At 39.7% G+C, this 21,312-nt stretch overlaps 1 protein-coding gene and 1 long non-coding RNA gene across 3 annotated transcripts in view; one reads left to right on the top strand and one right to left on the bottom strand.

The window, feature by feature from the left end:
- Positions 1-3,360, bottom strand: part of LOC118546181 (uncharacterized) — a 28,159-nt gene extending 24,799 nt beyond the window's left edge. The window contains exon 1 of the long non-coding RNA XR_004922478.2: positions 389-3,360. This is a non-coding gene — a long non-coding RNA (uncharacterized LOC118546181). The remainder of the gene's footprint in view (positions 1-388) is intronic.
- A 2,141-nt stretch (positions 3,361-5,501) lies between these two features.
- GRSF1 (G-rich RNA sequence binding factor 1) lies at positions 5,502-20,954 on the top strand. 2 transcript variants are annotated; one of them, XM_036108827.2, is made up of 10 exons: positions 5,502-5,978; positions 8,452-8,608; positions 10,321-10,476; positions 11,118-11,261; positions 11,921-12,056; positions 14,317-14,501; positions 16,436-16,557; positions 17,678-17,813; positions 18,170-18,245; positions 19,592-20,954. In XM_036108827.2, the coding sequence occupies exons 1-9, from the start codon at positions 5,625-5,627 to the stop codon at positions 18,217-18,219; spliced, it is 1,440 nt and encodes a 479-aa protein (XP_035964720.1). In that variant the 5' UTR covers positions 5,502-5,624; the 3' UTR covers positions 18,220-18,245; positions 19,592-20,954. The 2 variants fall into 2 exon arrangements, with proteins under 2 accessions (XP_035964720.1, XP_035964721.1); XM_036108828.2 differs by lacking the exon at positions 5,502-5,978 and adding an exon at positions 6,144-6,272.
- The last annotated feature ends 358 nt before the right edge of the window (positions 20,955-21,312 follow it).

Here is a 21,312-nt window from a genome sequence, read left to right as displayed (position 1 = left end):
ACCATCGATAGATGAATAGATAGATGTGGTGAATATATACAATGGAATATTACTCAGCCATAAAAAGAATGAAATCTTGCCATCTGTAACAACGTGGCTGGATGTAGAGGGTATAATGTTAAGTGAAATAAGTTAGAGAAAAACAAATACCGTATGCTTTCACTCATATGTGGAATTTAAGAAACAAAACAAATGAACAAACTAACAATGTATGTTAATTATACTGGAATTAAAAAATAAATAAATTTTAAATCCTTAGATACATTATTAACATAAATATTAAAGTGGTTTATGTCAATTACATTTCAATTAAAAACAAATAAATACTGGGGTAGAATCAGAGGGAAGAAACAATTAAAATACAATAACCATTTCCTTTAAACAGTACCTAAGGGGCTCCTGGGTAGCTCAGTCTGTTAAGCATCTGCCTTAGGTTCAGGTCATGATCCAGGGGTCCTGGGATGGAGCCCAGCATCGGTTCTCTACTCAGCGGGGAGCCTGCTTCTCTCTCCCTCTGCTGTTCCTCCTGCTTGTGCTCTCTCTGTCAAATAAATAAAGTCTTTAAAAAGTAACAACAACAACAAAAGACAGTACCTAAGAAAATGAAAACATACCACTTATCAGGCTCTTCCTAAGTGCTCGATACCTCACAGCTCTCTGTGGTAGTTAGTATTATCTTTATAATTTAGGAGAGGAAAGCTCGAAGATTGAGTAATGACCACTTACACAGCTTGACAATGACCTAGCCTGAATTTTTTTAAGAATGTGACTCTAAAGTTTTGTTTTTCCTAATTAAGCTGTGTTGTTAAAGAGGGAAACATTATTCTTCCAAATATCGTAGCTGATTTATCTTTTCCTTTCATGCCTTTTTCCCCAGTGTCCTTTGTTTCTTGTGACAGGATCTCATTTGTCTCTTGCATTTCCTTGTCCTTTAGCTCTCAATTTAGGAATACACTGGCTTCAGAACACCCTTTCTTAGCAGGTCGAAAACTTGTCAAAATCCCAAGTACAGCAGAATTACCAAATTTAGAAGTGAGGAAACTGCACCGACCATCTCTGAAAGGATACACAAGAACAGTACCTTTGAGGAGAACTGGATGACTAGAGGACAGTGGGTAAAGGCAAACCTTACTCTGTGTGTGCGTGTGTGCATGTGTGTATGTATAATCTTGCATGGCTTGACTTTTTTTTTAACACTATGTTCATGTATTACCTATTTTATTTTGTTTTTACAGATTTTATTTATTTATTTTTTTGAGAAAGCGAGAGCGCCAGTGGGGAGGAGTAGAGGGGCAGGGAGAGGGAGAAAGCATCTGAAGCGGACTCCACACTGACTGGGGAGCCTGAGTGGGGCTCAATCTCACGACCACAGGATCATGACCTGAGCCGAAATCAAGAGGGGGGACACTTAACTGAGCCACTCAGGCGCCCCCATGTATTAGCTATTTTAAGGAGATGATTATTTAGACTGATGCCTATTAAAAAAGGCTTCTTGGTTATTTTGCATCTTGTGTGTCAATTGATGTCCACAGACTCGGGCTCTGGTTGCACCCTGGCTTCTGCCCTCCTATGAAAAGCGAGTTGATGTGATTACTTTTTATTAGCTGACTAGTAAAAACCACCTTATTTTTGTAAATATGGCCAGAGGATGCTCTAGCCCATCATTACGCTTTCTAAATATCCTCAGTATGAGCTTTACACAGTAGTACCATCTCAGCATTCACAGAGAATTCAGTTTTGTGCCCACCTCCCCTATCTGGATAAATTAGTTCCTTGTAATAACTGTATTTGATAATGTGTTCTGAGAATTCCCTTGGGAACAGAGTTCCTATTTCCAGTCTTGTTCATATTTGCCATGGGAAAAATGGGCCATTATTAATATAATATTTTTATTTATATTTATATTACTTTTTCTTGACAGTACATTTCATTTAAATAACTAATCAGCTACTCTCTTTCCTAGAGACCTATTTTAACTTCAAAAAACTAATTTTAACAAGTGAAGAAGCTGCAGTATTTAGAAGTTTATTGGCCTGTCATGTGTCAATCATAAATAGGTACATTATATTCCTTCACAGAATGATTTTCCAAATGCAATCTATGGGAGAGACATAAAAATTGGTTAGCATGGACTTGTTACTAGTAAATATAGGTCAATTGACAAAGCTAACCTAAGAAACACATCACTGCAGCAAAAAACAAATCTTTGAGTTTGTGGCTCCCGTGGATTAATTTTCCTTGTCAGATAAAAGAATAAAGCAGTCGTAGTGGTGATAAAATGCACCTCTTTGTCTTTCCTTGGAGGTAACTTTCTTGAAGTTCTCTTGCATCTACTCAATGTAATAAATTTCTTCCTTTAATCTTGGATGATGAATAGCACCTTAAACACAGGTTACACAAATGGGCACCATTTCTTTATGGTACTTCACTTCCATTCCTTTTCCTTTTGCCACCCTAGGTTTATTGACATCCATGGTTCATGATTTTTTTGTTCCTTTCAAATGCAAAGAAGGCTGTGGGGTGGGACCTTTAAGATTAACTCAACTTCATTGCATATCAGAAGAAAAGTATGTTCACCTCCAAGAATTGAGGGGCACTGACAATAAAATGTGTTCCTTCATTTATTTCTTAGTAAGAACAATCATTCCCTTCCAGGTCTTTTCCCAGCTAACAATAATGTGCTCTTTAGAGCTAAGAGGACTTCTTTTTGAAAATTCTTTCCTAGCAATGGGAGGTGATTGTTTTTCTCAGTCCTTCTCCTTACTCTCCCAAATCTGGAGTGTTTCTTTCCACCAATTTAGACTAGCTCTACCTCATAAATTGTCGTCAGAGAAGTAGGTTAACACTTTTGTTAGTGCTACTCTGTATATCGTACTGTAGTAAGTGCTAATGACCGTACCGGAAGAACAATATGCTTTATGATTAATTAGAGAAACTGCAGCGCTCTCTCCCATATAAAGGTAATCTCTGCACCTGAGCTTTGATGCCTAACCTCTTCCACCCTTCTAGGAACCCACATATCAACTATGCCTATTTTCTCCTGATTACTCAATTAAATCCTTAGCAATTGAATTCTTTCCCAACATCATTTCAACATGCTCTAATCTAACCCAATTTAATTCAAACAAGAAAAACAAAACCCACTTTTGACCTATACTTCCTTTACTGCCTTATCCCTTTCTCACCTACAAAATCAAACTTATTTTGCACTTCAATCTCCATTTCCTCACCCCTGCTTTATTCTGGCCTCTGCTATCACTGCCCCCAAACAACTGTAGACAAGATGACTGCAGGCTTCCCATATCACTAAATCCAAGACACTTTTTCTTGTTCTCATCTCACTTGACAAGTAAGTAATGATTTTAGTAAGGACTTGACACTATTAGATGCTCCCTACTTACTTCCAGAGAAACACTCCGCTGGCTTTCCTTAATTTGCTCTTAACTCTCTTGCTGCTCCTTCTCTCTCTTCTTGCAAGTTCATTTTCCTCTACAGGGCATTCACTGTGGTAGTACCTCACTTGTTTCTAGGCCTTCACACTCTAACTTGGTCCTAGCAATCTCATCCAAACCAGAAGCTTCATTTATACTGACAATTCTCAAACGAGTATTTCTAGGACAGTGTTCTCTGGCTTAACAGAAATGGGGTTGATTTGCTTCCAATATCTTCCACATTGATTTCTAAACTTGCCCAGGGATGAAAAGTTGTCCCCACCCACCTCTCCCAACTCCAAATAATAACACAATTACAGAAAACACTATCCCCCTCTCTAATCTAGCATCAAATCCTGTTGATTTTACTTCCGAAAATCTCAATCTTCCCTCTTCACCTCCATTGTCCCCACCCTCAACAGTCTCTTAATGTAAATTTTTTGTCCAAGAGTCTTTTCATTTCCATAATAAAAGTTTAACTAGCACTAAAGAGGGCTATATTTATTTGGGTTAAAATAATAATTAATACAACTTTTAAAACTGGTGTTCTGTAAGTCATTAGTTTCAATTTAAAAAGCTTGTTATTCTCTTTCTGTAATCTAGACATATATAAATCTAAATATCACTTTGATTTTTGGTCTGTAAGCCTATTATCATACCCCTGACTGCACAGGGCATAGCATCATGCCTGGAACACAAAAAGCACTTACTAAATGTTTGTTAGATAATTGAGTAATTGTTCAAAATTAGTTTCTTTTCTCCCTTATATTCTCCCAACTTCCTCTAAGTAAAAATTGAGACTTTCTATTTTAATACTTTGGTGTTACTCCTGATTATAATCTGAAAGATTTCATTCTATGTATTTAGGTTGCTAATCCATTCAGATTTGCATATTATGGATGATGGCTTCAGCTATTAAGAAAATGAAGGCAAGAGTAAATACAGGCAGAATCCCTAACATGTTCACGGATATGATTTATAGTGATAATCTGTTATGACAGGCTAACCCATTTTCCTGCTTGAAAGGGAGATGTAAGAAAAAAAAAATCTCTAGGATTCCTAAATCTTGCAGATGAGGAAGCCCCGTCTTTGATACTCCAAATCCATAGAGCCAAGCCAATCAGATTTTTTCCTGTTCTTTGTTTTGGTGGGGAAAGAGTTTTCTGGGAAATATGAGCTTTCCTTTTCCTAAAAGTAGGCCAGAGTAAACAACTCAAATTTTAAACACAATTTTCTTGAATACTTCAAAACAGCTAATCCAAGAGTCATCGTGTTTCTTCTTCTTTTTTTTAAGTCCTGATCACTTTAAGATGATACTGAAAGGGTGTCTGACATGATCTTTGGGGACTGCTTTAAAATATTCCAGCAAAGGAAAAAATGTTTACAGGGTGGTGGTGGTGACAGATACAACAAGATTGAAAAAAGAAAAAATAATTTCTGAAATTCTGGAAGTTCATTGTACTTTGAGATTCTCCTGAATAAAAAGTTTTAAATTTTTCAGATTTTTCTATTTTGTAACTCTCAGTACTTCCTTTTGCCTATTAATCTGAGACGCGTCCTGGTCTCAGGAAGAGGAAAACCGTACAACCAACCAGTCCTTTTGCAAACCTCTGCCTGTCCACTTGTGAATACACTAACTTATTAGAGGAGATTTTATTTTTGCTATATACATTATCAGCATGTAAGTAGCTCTATATTTCATTTTAAAACAAAGGAAGTTGGCCTGCCACACAGATCTCAAGTTTCGGGGGTACTAAACCTCCTCCGATATTATCCCAATCTCTTTATAACCAGAGTACAATTCTTTCCAGAAACGGCCCTTTCGCCCCTCACGTCACGCGTTTCGCGGTGACAGTGCGGGGCGTCGCTAAACCGGCATTCCTTGTCTCGGCCCTCCCCAGAGCAACAGGCTTCGCTTCGCCCTCCTCGGGCCTCAGTTTCCAACCCGGGAAAGAACGGCGGGGTGGTAGTACCCGGGCCCCCGCGGCCCCTCCCGGCCTGCCAGCAGCCCCGCCCCGAGGGCGGAGACCGGGCGGAGCAGCGCGCTCTCCTCCGCCTCCTCCCGACTCGCTGCTGCCCCGGGTGCTGGCGGCGCATGTGCCTGGCGCCCCCTCCCCGGCCCTGGATTCCACTCCCCCTCCGCTCGCGCTGCAGCCGCAGCCGCCTCCAGGCCCCGCGCCGCCTCCGGAGTCCATGGCCGGGACGCGCTGGGTGCTCGGGGCGCTGCTCCGGGGCTGCGGCTGCAACTGCAGCAGCTGCCGGCGCACCGGCGCCGCCTGCCTGCCTTTCTACTCGGCCGCCGGCTCCTTCCCCTCGGGCGTCTCAGGCCGTCGCCGCCTGCTGCTGCTGCTCGGGGCCGCTGCGGCCGCCGCCTCCAACACGCGGGGCCTCCAGTCCGGGCCTGCGTCCGCCGGGAGGCTGGCGGGGCCTCCCCCCGCGGCCGCCTCCGCCGCCGCCGCGGCCGCGGCTTCTTACCCGGCCTTGCGTGCCCCTCTGCTACCGCAGTCGCTGGCGGCGGCCGCGGGCCCGGCGCGGAGCTACAGCCAGGTACGTGGGCGCCGCGAGGGGCCGCGCTCAGGACCCTTCCCCGGTCGCGCGCGCGGGCGCGCGCCCGCGCCCCTCCGCGTGCGCCTCGCGTGCACGCCCGGGGATCCGCGGCACGCGCCGCACCCTCCCCCCCACCCCCCGCCCTCCCAGTCCTCCTATTGGGCCCCAGAACAAGGGACGCTTTCCCAGGCCTCGGGTTTTCTCCTTGTTTTGTTCTCTCGAGTCTCTGGTCGGTTGGGCAGTGTAAGTGTGGCTAGGGGTGAATGTTGAGGCCTTGTTCCCCGCCGGCCCATGGTAGGTTTTGTGAGGCTGTTGACGCCCCAACCCCGCATCCCTGTCGCTCTCCGCCCGCTGGTTGTGAAGTTGGGAGGCCAGACCCGCGGAGGGTTGGGAGTTTCCGTGCAGCCAGAGCTCTAGGCCTAGGCGGCCCTGGCGCGCCTCGCAGCCTGCTGATGGGAAGGTTCACGCACAGAGTTACGTGGGCAGGGTCGGTGGGGAAGGAAGCTCGTCGCCAGCGCTCCCCACTCTCCCGTGCCCCTGGGGAAAGGCGGGCTGCCCCATTTACTGAAGGTCACCTCTGCACTGCCACCTCCTTTAGCAGAAGGACCTTTAGGACCATGGGTCGCCGCCGACGGGGAGGACAGCGTGGAGACTGATATCGGGGTGGGGGGGTGGCTAGAAGAGGGGACGCCTAGAGGTAAGGCCACGACTTGGGGACCCAGGAGTGAATCTACAGTGTTTTCCTTTTTAAAGTCATTGTGTCCTTTAAGAACTCAGATTGCAAATATTTTGTGCCTTGTAGGAAGCTTTCTTTTCTGCTTGTTCCGTGGTATCTGGGAAATATCAGCTCACGTTTTGACTACCCAGCTCCTGATATCTTGGATCATATTTATCTTAATTCAATTTGTGCTTCTCCTTGAACTTAGGGAAACTGGGAGGCTAATCAGCATGGCTTCTGTCTGCCAGTGGCTGAGCTAATTGATTTGAATCCTGGCCCAATACTTTGTGCTGCCCTTTTCGGTAAAAGCTTGTGGTGCGTGTGGAATTCTGGGAAAATGGGGAATGTTACCTTTATTTAAAAAACACAAACTATCTGTAGTAAGCCTTTGCGAGCTAGCTACTCTCTTGATTTTTTTTTCTGTGAAATTGACTGTAATGATATCTGTTGAGCCTCTACTAGTGTTACACACTGTACTTACATTTATCATTGACTTCTTAAAATTTTATGTACGTCTTCATGAAAATGATGGGAACGTACAAAGGAGTGAAGTATCTCCTTAGCACGATAGATTGCAAGTCACTTGACTTAAAGCCTGAGTTGTCTTTCCACATTGGTAATTGTAGTGCTTGTTGCATTTTTATGAGGTATGTAAAAGACATCTGCTAGAGGTTTACGTTTATCATTGACTCCTTTTAGGTAGACTTAAGTCTTAACGTAAACGGTGGCATGGTACAAAAGAATCTTTTTCTTTAGCCAAGTAGAGTGCAAGTCTTAAAACTTCAGTTGTCATTTCTGGTTATGGTTGTAGTGCTTAATGGAATCTTGTTAAATTCCAGTTTTTGCTTAGTCTTGTAAAATAGAGTTCTTTAGGTATGTCTCAGGCTCTGTCACCTTTTACAATCTTTACCTTACTCAGTTGGTCTGACTTACAGTTGACAGGTTACTCTTTCCAAGCACCCTGCTCTCTTGTTATTTTACCCACTCCGAAGTGTCTTTTATTAACTCTCTTTTGCCTGCTGGGTGAAGAGGACACATTGAGCTTGACACTCAAGTCCCTCTGTTCTATGGTACCAAGTTCCTTTTGCCAGCTCATCTTCTTTGGCTCCTAATTGTACCCTGCAGTTTAGCCAAATGGGATTATTGCTGTTTTGCAAATGGGCTTTTATTCATACTGCTTCTTCCCCTCACCTCTCAAACTGGAATGCCCAATCTTTTGTGTATTGCTGTCAAAATTCTATGCTTCCTTTGAGGCCCCTCTTATATTATGTCTTGATTCTTCTGTTAGTGTTCTGTTTTGAATTTCTATAATAACCTTGTGTCTTAATTGTAGCACATAAAGCATCCTGTCTTGTAGTGCTTGTCTTAGTCTAAGATGGTAAGCTCTTTGAGATGAGAGCCTAATAAGGCGCACGATGAGTAGGAGGCGCTCATATTTGTCCAATTGAAGGGACCCTCTTGTCTTGCCTTAACTAAAACATTATTATTAGGTGTAATTTGGGACCGATGAATTTAAAAACAAGCCCTGAATAAAATTTATGTCCTGCCTAATCATTGGGATACGCCTGCTTGTTGCTTTCGAATGTACAATTTAAGCCAAAAAGGATGAGTTAGATTTGTGAAGTTTATTTCTTGCCTCTGAAATAGTAACTGTCTCCTAAGAATAATATCCAGATCATTGGTTTGCAGAAATAAACATTTTCTAAGTAAGGTTGTCAAAGAAGTATTTTTACATTTCTTCATTTCTCTTGGAAGGAGTCCAAAACTACCTACCTGGAAGACCTTCCACCTCTCCCTGAGTATGAATTGGCTTCATCCAAGCTAGGAGAAGAAGTGGATGATGTTTATCTCATTCGAGCTCAAGGATTGCCGTGGTCATGCACTATAGAAGATGTGGTTAACTTTTTCTCAGGTATATTTTATGTATGTTTGAAATATGTAATTTTGTTTGAGTACAAGGTAGTCTCACAACATGGTAAAAACCAGTTTTCTCTGAAGTTTTGGTATGTACTTACCAAAAAACAAAACCAGTTAAGCATAGCTCTTTATGTAATACATACATTTAGAATGCAAGATTGCTAAGTGTCAAGTGATATAATTTCCTTAATGACATTTTTGGAATGTTTACATATCTGTGAGTAGTTTTTAAGTTCTGTATCTGACTGTGATTTTTAATTTTCCTCTTAAAAAGCTTTTAGAAAGGGGACGCCTGCGTAACTCAGTCGGTTAAGCGTTCGACTTGATTTCAGCTCAGGACATGATTTCAGCTCATGATCTCAATCCTGGGATTGAGCCCCGAGTCTGACTCCGTGCTCAGTGGGGAGTCTGCCTGAGGATCTCTCCCTCTGCTTTCTCCAGCTTGCGCATTCTCTCAAATAAATAAATAAAATCTTAAAAAAAAAAGGCTTTATTTATTTATTAAAAAAATTTTTTAAAAGATTTTTATTTATTTATTTGACAGAGACACAGCGAGAGCAGGAACACAAGCAGGGGCAATGGGAGAGGGAGAAGCAGGCTTCCTGCTGAGCAGGGAGCCCGATATGGGGCTCACTTCTAGGACCCTGGTATCATGACCTGAGCTGAAGGCCAACTGAGCCACCCAGGCGCCCTATTTATTTTTTAAAAAGATTTTATTCATTTATTTGAGAGAGAGCAGAGTGAGCCAGCAGTAGCCAGGGGAGGGGCAGAGGGACAAGCAGACTCCCTGCTGAGCACAGAGCTCTGCCCCTGGGCTCAATCCCAGGACCCCGAGATCAAGACCTGAGCTGAAGTCAGACACTTAACCAACTGAGCCACCGAGGTGCCCCCCCAAAAAAGGCTTTTTAGAGGATGCCATCTTAAATGTTGTAAAATGGTGTAATAATATATTGAGTACCTTGATGTGCATAGCATTATGTGTGTCAAGTATTTTATGAAGCCACTTACCTCTTCAACTCTGCTGCCATTATACGTATGCAGTATGGGGATCTTGGTAACGAAGAGGGGGCAAAGTTCAGTTATGGTAACAAAATTATTCTTACAGGATTTATTTTAAAGTTCCTATAGTTATGATTATGACAAAATAAGACACGTATAAACTTAAGCATATTTTAAACTTTGGATTTGAAACTGATTGTAGAAGCATTGGGAAGGACATGATATATTTTATGTTGAGCTTGTTTGCTCTTTTTTTTTTAAAGATTTTATTTATTTATTTGAGAGAGAGAGAATGAGAGAGAGCACATGCGAGGGGGGAGGGTCAGAGGGAGAAGCAGACTCCCTGCCGAGCAGGGAGCCCGATGCGGGACTCGATCCAGGGACTCCAGGATCATGACCTGAGCCGAAGGCAGTCGCTTAATCAACTGAGCCACCCAGGTGCCCCTTGTTTGCTCTTTTAATGATCAGGAGATCATAAGCTTATGTACTAAGGTTTGCTCTCTTTTTCAAGAAAGTGGAACATTTTATAGACTACCATCTCATTAGCATTTGGATGCCTTCAGTGATGGGGGTTTCTATAAAGAATATGATAGACATTTTAGTTCATGCTTTGTTTTGTTGTTGGAATTGGAAGATTGCATTCTAGCGACTTGTATAATTGAGCTAAAAGTTTGATTTCTGGTTTTGATTTTACTCCCATACTTTCAGACTGCAGAATCCGCAATGGTGAGAATGGAATACACTTCCTCTTAAACAGAGATGGGAAACGAAGGGGTGATGCCTTAATTGAAATGGAGTCAGAGCAGGATGTGCAAAAAGCCTTAGAAAAGCATCGCATGTACATGGGACAACGATATGTGGAAGGTACGTGAAGTCATGTCCTGGCTTTTGTGATCAGTACCTTAGCCTGTACTTTCTTTTTTTTTTTTTTTTAAATAACTTTTATTTATTTATTTATTTTTTTTTTAAAGATTTTATTTATTTATCTGACAGAGAGAGAGAGACAGTGAGAGAGAGAACACAAGCCGGGGGAGTGGGAGAGGGAGAAGCAGGCTTCCCGCAGAGCAGGGAGCCCGATGCGGGGCTCGATCCCAGGACCCTGGGATCATGACCTGAGCTGAAGGCAGACACTTAACGACTGAGCCACCCAGGCGCCCCAGCCTGTACTTTCTGAGGCAGTTTCATTTGGGCCTTAGCAATAGTGAAGGAGATAGATATTATGAATACACCCTCTTATCGGGTATGAAAATGAAACAAAGAGATAATCTCAGTTTCTTATCTATAAAATGAGGATGTTGACCAGGTTTACCTCACAAGTTGTTTAAATAAGTCACAGATGGCACACAGTAAATATTCAGTCAATGTCATTTGTTATTTTCTCCAGAGAAGCACATAAAGATTAAAAATACTGATTTTTACCGTCTTGGATAACCCACTATTTTTTTTTTAATGTCTTCTTCCTTTGCTATGTAAATTTGCATGCTTTCTGTGCTCTTTCTTTGCAGTATATGAGATAAACAATGAAGATGTGGATGCCTTAATGAAGAGCCTGCAGGTCAAATCTTCACCCGTGGTAAATGATGGCGTGGTTCGTTTGAGAGGACTTCCTTATAGTTGCAATGAGAAAGACATCGTAGACTTCTTTGCAGGTGCTTTTCAGTTATATCATGTTTGGGGCCTCATTTTTTTTCCTTATTGTTTCCTTTTATATCTTAAATGAACCTTTTCCTAGGTAACTGCATGCAGTTGTATTAGGTTCTTTAGGGGAGAATCTTCACTTGTGTTACGAATGTTTATAGATTATGTAAGTGTTTTGACCTATTATGCTAACCTTTGGAGGATGTCACATTTCAGAATTATTTCATGCAGGTTTATTTTACTATTGAGGAAGATAACCTTTTGCAAGAGTGGCCATATTTGTTTAAGACAGTAACAATTTATATCATTTAAAAGCATTATTGTCTAATTCTTAGCTGTAAAAAATTTAACATTAGAGTGATGTTAGTCTAAATTCCTGTTTCCCCTATTAACATAATTAATGGCACAAAAAAAAAAAGATTGTGTGTTTTAGATGGACTGCATGAATCCTAAGTATTCTGGAAATACAGATGTGTAGGTGTTACTAGCTTTGCTGCATAATGATTTTCCTCCCCTTTAGGCATGTATCCAGCTTAGAGACTAGCAAAACAGGCCTAACATTTTACTAATAAAATAAAAAAAGTTACTAGTATGTGAACAAATGTATTAATCCTAAGGATAAAAAAGGCTCCTGTTAGCAGCACTAATTTGTAATAATTTTGTGTCCTAGGACTGAATATAGTAGACATCACTTTTGTCATGGACTACAGAGGGAGAAGAAAAACAGGAGAAGCCTATGTGCAGTTTGAAGAACCAGAAATGGCCAACCAAGCTCTATTGAAACATAGGGAAGAAATTGGTAACCGGTGAGTGAAGCAGATTCTAATAATGCTCAAGTATTATATGTTGGGTCATTTTGATGAATGCACTGTAGTAGAACTGTAAAAATTATCTACAGAAAAGTAGAATAATATGATGACTTGTCAAATGCCCATCACTTAGAATTAACAAATTATTAACATTTGTTATATTTGCTTCATCTGTTTTTTCAGTATGCATCTTTAAAAAACATTTTTTTTAATTAAAAAAAAATGTTTTTTAAGGTTTTTATTTATTTGACAGAGATAGAGAGCACAAGTAGGCAGAGCGGCAGGGAGAGGGAGAAGAAGGCTCTCTGCCGAGCAGGGAGCCCGACTCGGGGCTCGATCCCAGGACCGTGGGATCATGACCTGAGCTGAAGGCAGCCGCTTAATGACTGAGCCACCCAGGCGCCCCTAAAAAACATTTTCTCATGTGGTCCTAATATCATCACGTCTAACAAAATTGGCAGTAATTTATTGTCTAATGCCAGTCCATAGTCACACTTTCCCAATTATACCAAAATTGTCTTTTCAGAGTTTTTTTTGTTTTGTTTTTTTTTGAGAGATAGCAAGAGAGAGCACTGAGCTGGGAGGAGAAGGAGAAGTAGGTTCCCTGCAAGCAAGGCGCCCAATGAGGGGCTCCATCCCAGGATCCTGGGACCGTGACCTGGGCCGAAGGCAGATGCTCAACTCACTGAGCCACCCAGGCACCACTCAGAGTTGTTATTTTTTTTTTTTCTTTTGGTACCAGAATCTAGATAATGGTCCACACATGGCATTTGATAGTTAATATCTACAGTTCTCTTAAACTAGAGCAAGTCTCCTTCTCCTTTATGTTTTTATTCCCTTCCCCTTTTTAAATGCAATTAAGTTTTGAGGAAGTTGAGTCAATCACCCTGTACAATGTCTCATGTTTTATGTTGATCTTATTGCTTCTTCATGGTGTCACTTTGTTCCTTTGTATCTATTATTTCCTGAAAACTGGAAGTTCAAGCTAAAGTCTTGAATTGAATCAGGTTAACATTTTGATACAGATACACTATAGGTATTGTTTTATACTGCATATCACATCACATTGGATGCATGTAGTGTTGGATGGGTTCATTTGTGTCAAATTTGGAGGAGTACTCAAAAGTGTCTGACTTTAGATTGCTGTTTTGCTACTTTCTGGCTGTTTTACTTGGCTCCTTTGAAGTTTTAAAAAAATGAAAAGCTATTTTAAAGCTATGTATTTTAGGATCTATGCATAGAATTGATTTAGAGGTCTTTGTTAAATTTTTTAAAAATAAAAATGGTTTTGCAAAGCACCCTCTTCTCCCTTTTTTTTTTAGTACTCTTCACATTTTCTTATAATACGTCTTAGAACAAACCAGTGCTATTTTTTTTTTTTAAAGATTTTATTTATTTATTTGACAGAGACACAGCGAGAGAGGGAACACAAGCAGGGGGAGTGGGAGAGGGAGAAGCAGGCTTCCCGCGGAGCAGGGAGCCCGATGCGGGGCTCAGTCCCAGGACCCTGGGATCATGACCTGAGCCGAAGGCAGACGCTTTACGACTGAGCCACCCAGGCGCCCCTCAGTGCTATGTTTTTATGTGGGAACATTATGGCAGTCTATAAATCTCTTCAGTAAATTAAGAAGTGGTGCCTATCTTTATAGATTTATAAATACAAATGATTTTTGCAATTCAAGCTTAATAACCTAATTGGAAAAGCAGTATTGAGAAAAAAAGACTGGTTTCAGAAGCTTGGATTTAATAGATAATCCCACTGCCAAGCAGGTAGCAAATCAGAATTGACATTTAGTTCATGAATTCTCATTGGCGTCTTACTGAAGTTCTGGGGGTTTTTAGCTCCTCATATACTCTGACTTTTAATATCTTACACAGATATCATTAATTTTCACAGAATTGACTTGTAAGGCTTTAAGAGACTGTTAACCAACCGTAAAAAAAAAAAAAAAACCCTTCTTACCAGATATTTTCATACACACAATTAATCTTGGCATAGTTGTTCTCACGAAGTAAGTAAATACTGTTAAAATGTATATGAAGAAAGCTGTTATCTTGGGCAGGGGTGTGGGGGAGATAAAATCAGTGACATGTACTGTTGAGAATACTTTTCATGGACTAATATCTGTATCTCGTCTTACCTTGTCCCTCATCTGTTATCTTTGGACACTTGTGTTTCATAAGCGTTGGAAATATATATGCATGTTTTATTTTAAATGACTTCAGTGTAAAGTGACTTTGCATTGTTTTGATATAGGTATATAGAGATATTTCCAAGCAGAAGGAATGAAGTCCGAACACATGTTGGTTCTCATAAGGGAAAGAAAATGGCATCTTCTCCTACTGCTAAGTATATAACTGAGCCAGAAATGGTCTTTGAAGAACACGAAGTAAATGAGGATATTCGACCCATGACAGCTTTTGAAAGTGAGAAGGAAATAGGTAAGGACCTGCATCTTATTGAGACTTACTGGATCTATTTTGTATGTTTTGATATTTAAAATATTTTTTATGACCATGTTGTATGGGATTATTAGATTATAGGACCAGGGAATTGAGTTGGAAGATTTATCTGTCTTTGAGTGTAGTATGTACTTTGAATATGTGCAGAAGGGCTTAATTATTTTGTTAAGTTTTTATATAATCATTCTTGTGGATTTTATATAAAAAGCTGGGTGGCACAAATATAATAAAAGAACATAAAATGTCATCATTTAAACTAAGGTGAGAAAAGATGTAGAGGCCTGGAATGTTGACTGAAGAAGTTTTGTTTGCCTCTGTATTTAATTATTCCTCTGATTCCTAACCCAAAGTAAAGGGAATCTTTGAAGTGTGATAATTCCTTTTAAACTCATGCCATGGTGGGGTGCCTGGGTGGCTCAGTTGGTTGAGCGGCAGACTCTTGATTTCTGCTCAGGTCGTGACCTGGGGGTCCTGGGATTGAACCCTGGGTTGGGCTCTGAGCTCAGCAGGGAGTCTCCTTCAGGATTCTCTCCCTCTGCCCCTCCCCACCACTCTCTCACTCTCTCGAATAAATAAATCTTTAAACTCACGCCATGGGATTATCCCATTACCATATTTCTTCTTTTTTTTTTTCAGTGCCTGTAACCCAGAGAGTTTCTGTTGCCTTTTATTTCCACTCATAATCATTTTTCCTTCTCACTATTCTTTTTAATTTTTTTAAAAGATTTTATTTATTTATTTGACAGAGAGAGACATAGCAAGAGAGGGAACACAAGCAGGGCGAGTGGGAGAGAGAGAAGCAGGCTTCCCACCAAGCACGGAGCCCGATGCGGGGCTCGATCCCAGGACCCCGGGATCATGACCTGAGCCGAAGGCAGACTCTCAACTGACTGAGCCACCCAGGCGCCCCATCCTTCTCTCTATTCTTATATAAATACCTGTTTTTTTTTTTTTTGTAATCTGGTAGCGGTTTGAGGCACGAAATCTTTACGCTAAATCCTCATGGGTGTTCAGGTGATATTTGTTAGGTGGCAGAAATGTCAGAACATTTTTGCTTTTAAAATTAAAGCCCTTCTTGGGTACATGCACCCCGATGTTTATAGCAGCAGTGTCCACAATAGCCAAACTGTGGATAGAGCCAAGATGTCCATCGACAGATGAATGGATAAAGAAGATGTGGTATATATATACGCAGTGGAATATTATGCAGCCATCAAAAGGAATGAAATCTTGCCATTTGTAATGACGTGGATGGAACTGGAGAGTGTTATGCTGAGCGAAATAAGTCAATCAGAGAAAGACATGTATCATATGACCTCACTGATATGAGGAATTCTTAATCTCAGGAAACAAACTGAGGGTTGCTGGAGTGGTGGAGGGTGGGAGGGATGGGGTGACTGGGTGATAGACATTGGGGAGGGTATGTGCTATGGTGAGCGTTGTGTATTGTTTAAGACTGTTGAATCACAGACCTGTACCTCTGAAACAAGTAATACATTATATGTTAAAAAAAAGAAGAAGATAGTAGGAGGGGTAAAAGAAAGGGGGGGAAATCGGAGAGGGAGACGAACCATGACAGACTATGGACTCTGAGAAACAAACTGAGGGTTCTAGAGGGGAAGGGGGTGGGAGGATGGGTTAGCCTGGTGATGGGTATTAAAGGGGACACGTTCTGCATGGAGCACTGGATGTTATACGCAAATAATGAATCATGGAACACTACATCAAAAACTAATGATGTAATAAAGTATGGTGATTAACATAACATAATAAAAAAAAAAATTAAAGCCCTTCTTCCTTACTGGTTCAGGAAGAATTGAGGGTTTTGACAGAAAGGTCATACCTAATTATAATCTGTTAATAACTCTTGAAGCTCTTATGTTTCTGACAGTGCTTTCTGTCCCACTTCTCAGAACTGCCTAAGGAGATGTCAGAAAAGCTTCCAGAGGCTGTTGATTTTGGAACTACATCTTCACTACATTTTGTCCACATGAGAGGATTGCCTTTCCAAGCTAATGCCCAAGACATTATAAACGTGTGTGGCAGTAAGATATCCAATCTCAATAGGTTTGAACAAAAATTCTAAAACTGAACTTACATTAACTTGGGAAAGATAGAGAAGAAAATATCCTATTTCTGAACTATTTTTGGACAGTAAGGTGGCATCTCCTTGGTTGTGGAAGCTTGTTTTCTTCAGCTGAGAAGTGTGGGCTTTATTATATTTTAAGGTCAAATGTATTATGATAAGAGGATTTTATAGATACAAAATAATAATGATGTAGCGTTAGTATTCAAAGTAAGAAAGTTTGGTTTTTCTCTAAATTGGTTCAACCTACTCATTTTTGAGTTTAGGAAGCTGAGACTCAGGGAATTTGTCACAGGGTGGTTATATACTGAACAAGAATCCCAGTGCTCCTAAATGCTTAGAAGCTTATAGCCTTCATCGGGATTCCCTAATTTTTGAGAAAGGAATTTTAAAAATATTTTTATTTTATAACAATGTATGAAAAGAAAGGGAAACAACAATAGCCATACTGACTTCATGAATTTGAGGACATATACTTAAGGTAGATCCAAACCTAGAATCTTCAGTTAGTAGTGGGTCCTCAGAGTTGTCTTCATTATTTCAAAAAGCCTGATAAGAATCCTATCTTTAACCAGACAAAGTTCACACAGTCTCATTGGAGCATTATATTCTTTTGCTTTGGTTTGAAATGATAACCACTCAGTGTGGTAGCTCTGTTCATGTAGTGCTGGTAAAAACTGATGAGCAGGCACATAGCTGATGTAAAAATGACTTATTAAGAAATGAAGGATGGACACTCTTTAGAAACAGGGAAGGATGTGTGTGGGAGGAGTAATAGAAGCGGTCCTTTCTGGCATAAGAAAGTTTGAGCACTCTTGCTGTATTGTGTATTGTACAGTTTTTTTTCTGTGATTAGATAGTTGAAATGTAACCCTGAGTTCTAACAGGATCAGAAAAGCCAGACGACGTGGTAGATGTGTAACTACTTTGTTGCTTAAAGAGATTCTCTAAAAACAAATTTCTTGGGTGTATGAATCAGAGTCTGAAAGAAAAATGCAGAACCTTAGACTTCTAGAAATTGGGCCTACTACCATTATATTCCTTTTAGCTTCTTTTGTTTGTTGTTTAGTTCTTTGCTCCCCTGAAGCCTGTTAGAATCACCATGGAATACAGTTCTAATGGGAAGGCCACTGGAGAAGCTGACGTGCACTTCGATACCCATGAGGATGCTGTTGCAGCTATGCTCAAGGATCGGTCCCATGTTCGTAAGTGCTGCCCATGGTTTTCATTGTCAGTTTTGACATCTGTCTTTGCTTTTCTCTGTTTTGGAGTTTGCCTAGACCTTTTCCTTGGGAAAACTCTGCGGTGTCAATACTACTAAATTAAATATAAAAAGGACAAAATGCTATATTGTAATGAAAAACATTTGTTTGCTAATTGTCTTGCATATTTCTATGCAGAGGTAGGATTTTTTTGCTTGTTTTTAATTTTGTTTTCGTTTTTAATTAGGAAATGTAATGGACAAAGGGTTTGAGTTGCTGTCTGAACTATGAGAAAATGACTATAGTATTATTTCTCCCTTTTCAGCTTCTTAAAATGAATCTTTTTTTGTCATTCTCAGACCATAGATATATTGAATTGTTCCTGAATTCATGTCCAAAGGGAAAATAAGACTTCCAGGGACTCCAGATAATAAGGTAAATTTAAGAGGTACAATTGTGAGAATTATTTTCAATTGATAAATTAAGCATTAACTCACTAATTTGTAATATGGTGGAGACCATTCTTTTCTTTTTTTTTTTTTACGATTTTATTTACTTTTTAGAGAGAGGAGGTGTGTATGTGTGCGCAGGGCAAGGAGCAGAAGGAGAGGGAGAAGCAGACTCTATGCTGAGCACAGGGCCTGGTGCAAAGCTCGATCCCAGGACCCTGAGATCATGACTTGAGCCCACATCAAGAGTTGGACGCTCAGCCAACTGAGCCACCCAGGCGCCCCTTAATAATGATCAGACTTAATCATGATAACTGAAACATCAAAATAAGGAATGAAAATTTCCTGGGAAGTAGGATTCATTATGATTGTATAGTGGTTTTGGGTATTTTTCCCATATAGAATCTATTGGCATCATTCCCAATATTCATCCTGCTGTGTGCCTAAAAATAATTTTTTACCTTTAATAGCTATAAATTATAATATACTGAAAATGTGCTTATAGTAGCTTTTCTTCCTATAAAATTTAAACACATTTCCTCAGTTCTAAGATATTAAAATGTTTAAAATGATATATTTGAAATTAGGGTGTATCATTATTATCTACACTTAATGTACCACTGTCTCTTCCCTAAAAAAGTGTTATGAAAATAGTTGTCTGTCCTAGGAAGTACACGATTTCATAGAGTTAACTTAATGTGTGACAAATCTACTAAATGTGTTGGTGCCCCTCCTTTGACTAAATGTTATGTGGTATCTTTTATTTCCCCATAAAATCTTTTAATGTATTATAATCATTTTTCTGTTTGTAGTGGTACATTTGAGATAGTTAACTGTAATGATTTCTTGGAAATACAGGAGGCATTTCTTTACTGTAGTTGTCACAGGCTATTTTTGGATATAAAGTCCCACAATCTTGTGATGTTAAATATTAGCTAAAATCTGTGTAAAATATATTCTGTGCTTAACTCTGAAAATCTGTCTTTATAGCAGGCTGTAAACACTAATGCCTAACTAATTTTCTTTACTGTAACTTAATGGATTTGTCACTAAATGGATTTACACTAAATCAGAAGAAAAAGTATTGGGGCACTTGGGTGGCTCATTCGGGTAAGTGTCTGACTCTTGATCTCAATCTCACAGTTGTGAGTTCAAGCCCCTTGTTGGGCTCCACGCTGGGCGTGAAGCCTACTTAAAAAAAAAAAATTAAATTTGTAATTTTAAATGGTCTGGGAAAGGGTATGGTATGGTAACACTTTCTCTTTTATTTATTTATTTTGCACTACTTTTTCATTTTGAGTAAATGTGCAACATTTTTCGTTTTATTTTCAGGATGAAGCAAGAAGCATTTCATTTGCACATCTTTCTTGGACGTGGAATATAAAGTTCCAGTTTTGTAGCAGCAACTGCTAGAGAAAGGATTTGGGGGTTTTGGGTTAATTGCTTATAAGACAAATTACGTAGTGGACTGTTTACAAAGGAAAAGGAAAGATTCAGTTTGGAATTAGGAAATAAACCACAAATTTAAATTTTCGTTTAATCTGTTCAAGATCTGATTTAAAAATCTGGTTTTTATTACATATGATTAAACAGTTTGTTTTCATAGGAGATGTGTTACCCAATGAAAAGACTACATCTTTTTATTTAGCACTGTCCTTGAAAATCTTTTCTCCCATTTTACAAATGGTCTGTTGGAGGTTTTGTCCTTTTGCCTGTGAATTAAGGCTCTGATGTAAAACTTCTCTGGAATGAAATACTGATTTATTTTAACCAAATACTCACCAAAGCAAGGAAAGGCTTCAGACCTTTGAATTATTAAGGTTTGGCAGAGTAGTTATAATTTTAGGTGTATTAGATTACTTAGGTAGGAGTAGAAATTTAAAAAAAAAATAAGTACCACAGGTTAGTGAGTGTAAGTGACAACAATTTGGCAGTTTTACGTCTTTGGAAATGTTTTGCCTTTCTAAGCCTTGTGCTAAAGGCATTTGACTTTGGTGCCTGTATCCTTAAGGAGAGAATTCTTGTCTCAAAAGTTCTCTGAACACTCACCCCCCCAACTTTTTTTGACTGTGGGTAAATCTTGAGGGTGTTTGTTAGTCTCAAAACTGTGAAGTGACATGTCAGAACAGTCCTGACTGGTAAAGACATTAATGGCTTCACTTGAATTTAAACCAGCTCCTGAGAGGAAAAAAAAACTGTCTCCTCATTTGCTTTTTTCAGTGGGATAGCACATCCCATATTTTAGAACAAGTAGGGGTGCCTTGCTTAAATAAAAATAGCATTTAATGTATAACTGTGTGAAGGGTTTATGGATAAAGCTGTACTTCTGTCACATTGTGACAGTACTTTCTGCTTTAATATTAAACAGCTTGTTATTTAAATATTGGATCAAAATGGCTGGCTTCAAAATGTAGTCCTTAATAAACTAACTTTATGTGCACCTGTGTAGGAGAATCAAAGTCCTGTATACTTTCTTTGCCTTGTTCCTGTTCTCAGGGTGACGACTGCCACATAGTTACCAGGAGATAAAATTCTAGTTCTTAAAATTGAATTAGCCCAGATTTCTGAGAGGTGATATCTGGAAGAGAGATGACGTCTTCTCTCACTTAATACATAACCATCTTTGATTACCAGCTAAGATACGAGATCACTGTACTGTAAGTAGTCAATAAATGAAGACTTGTTTCAGGCTGCAGATTACCTAAGAGTATTTATTTTGGAGTGTGTGTATCAACCAAATATATTTTTGTTATGTCAAATCCTGGTATAGTATAAGAAGAAATGGCAATTTTCGTTTGTATTTTCATCATCCCATATAAACATGACTTTATTAACCATCTTAACCTATTCAGTATTAGTACTTAAGTAGAAATGTGTTTTCACGGATGGCTGAGTGTACCAGGCTCTCAGAAGTGGCGTCTGTAGCTGTGTGATCTATTAGAATATGGTCTTTTTTCTGTTCAGCAGTAGGTATTTAATTTGTTGTGGAAAAAATCTATAGGGACTGTTGGGATTGGGGTTGGTGAGAAATTAATTCATTTGCAATTACTTTA

Source organism: Halichoerus grypus, chromosome 3 (genome assembly GCF_964656455.1).
Source record: "Halichoerus grypus chromosome 3, mHalGry1.hap1.1, whole genome shotgun sequence".
Classification (NCBI taxonomy): domain Eukaryota; kingdom Metazoa; phylum Chordata; class Mammalia; order Carnivora; family Phocidae; genus Halichoerus; species Halichoerus grypus.
Note: the sequence above shows the minus strand (reverse complement) of the source record. Positions and strands in the feature narration are given on the sequence as shown.

Coding starts and splice junctions, on each gene's coding strand:
- GRSF1 (XM_036108827.2), top strand. CDS start 5,625: ATGGCCGGGACGCGCTGGGTGCTCGGGGCGCTGCTCCGGGGCTGCGGC. Junction 8,609..10,320: donor TGTGGTTAACTTTTTCTCAG/GTATATTTTATG, acceptor CCATACTTTCAG/ACTGCAGAATCCGCAATGGT. Junction 10,477..11,117: donor GGGACAACGATATGTGGAAG/GTACGTGAAGTC, acceptor CTTTCTTTGCAG/TATATGAGATAAACAATGAA.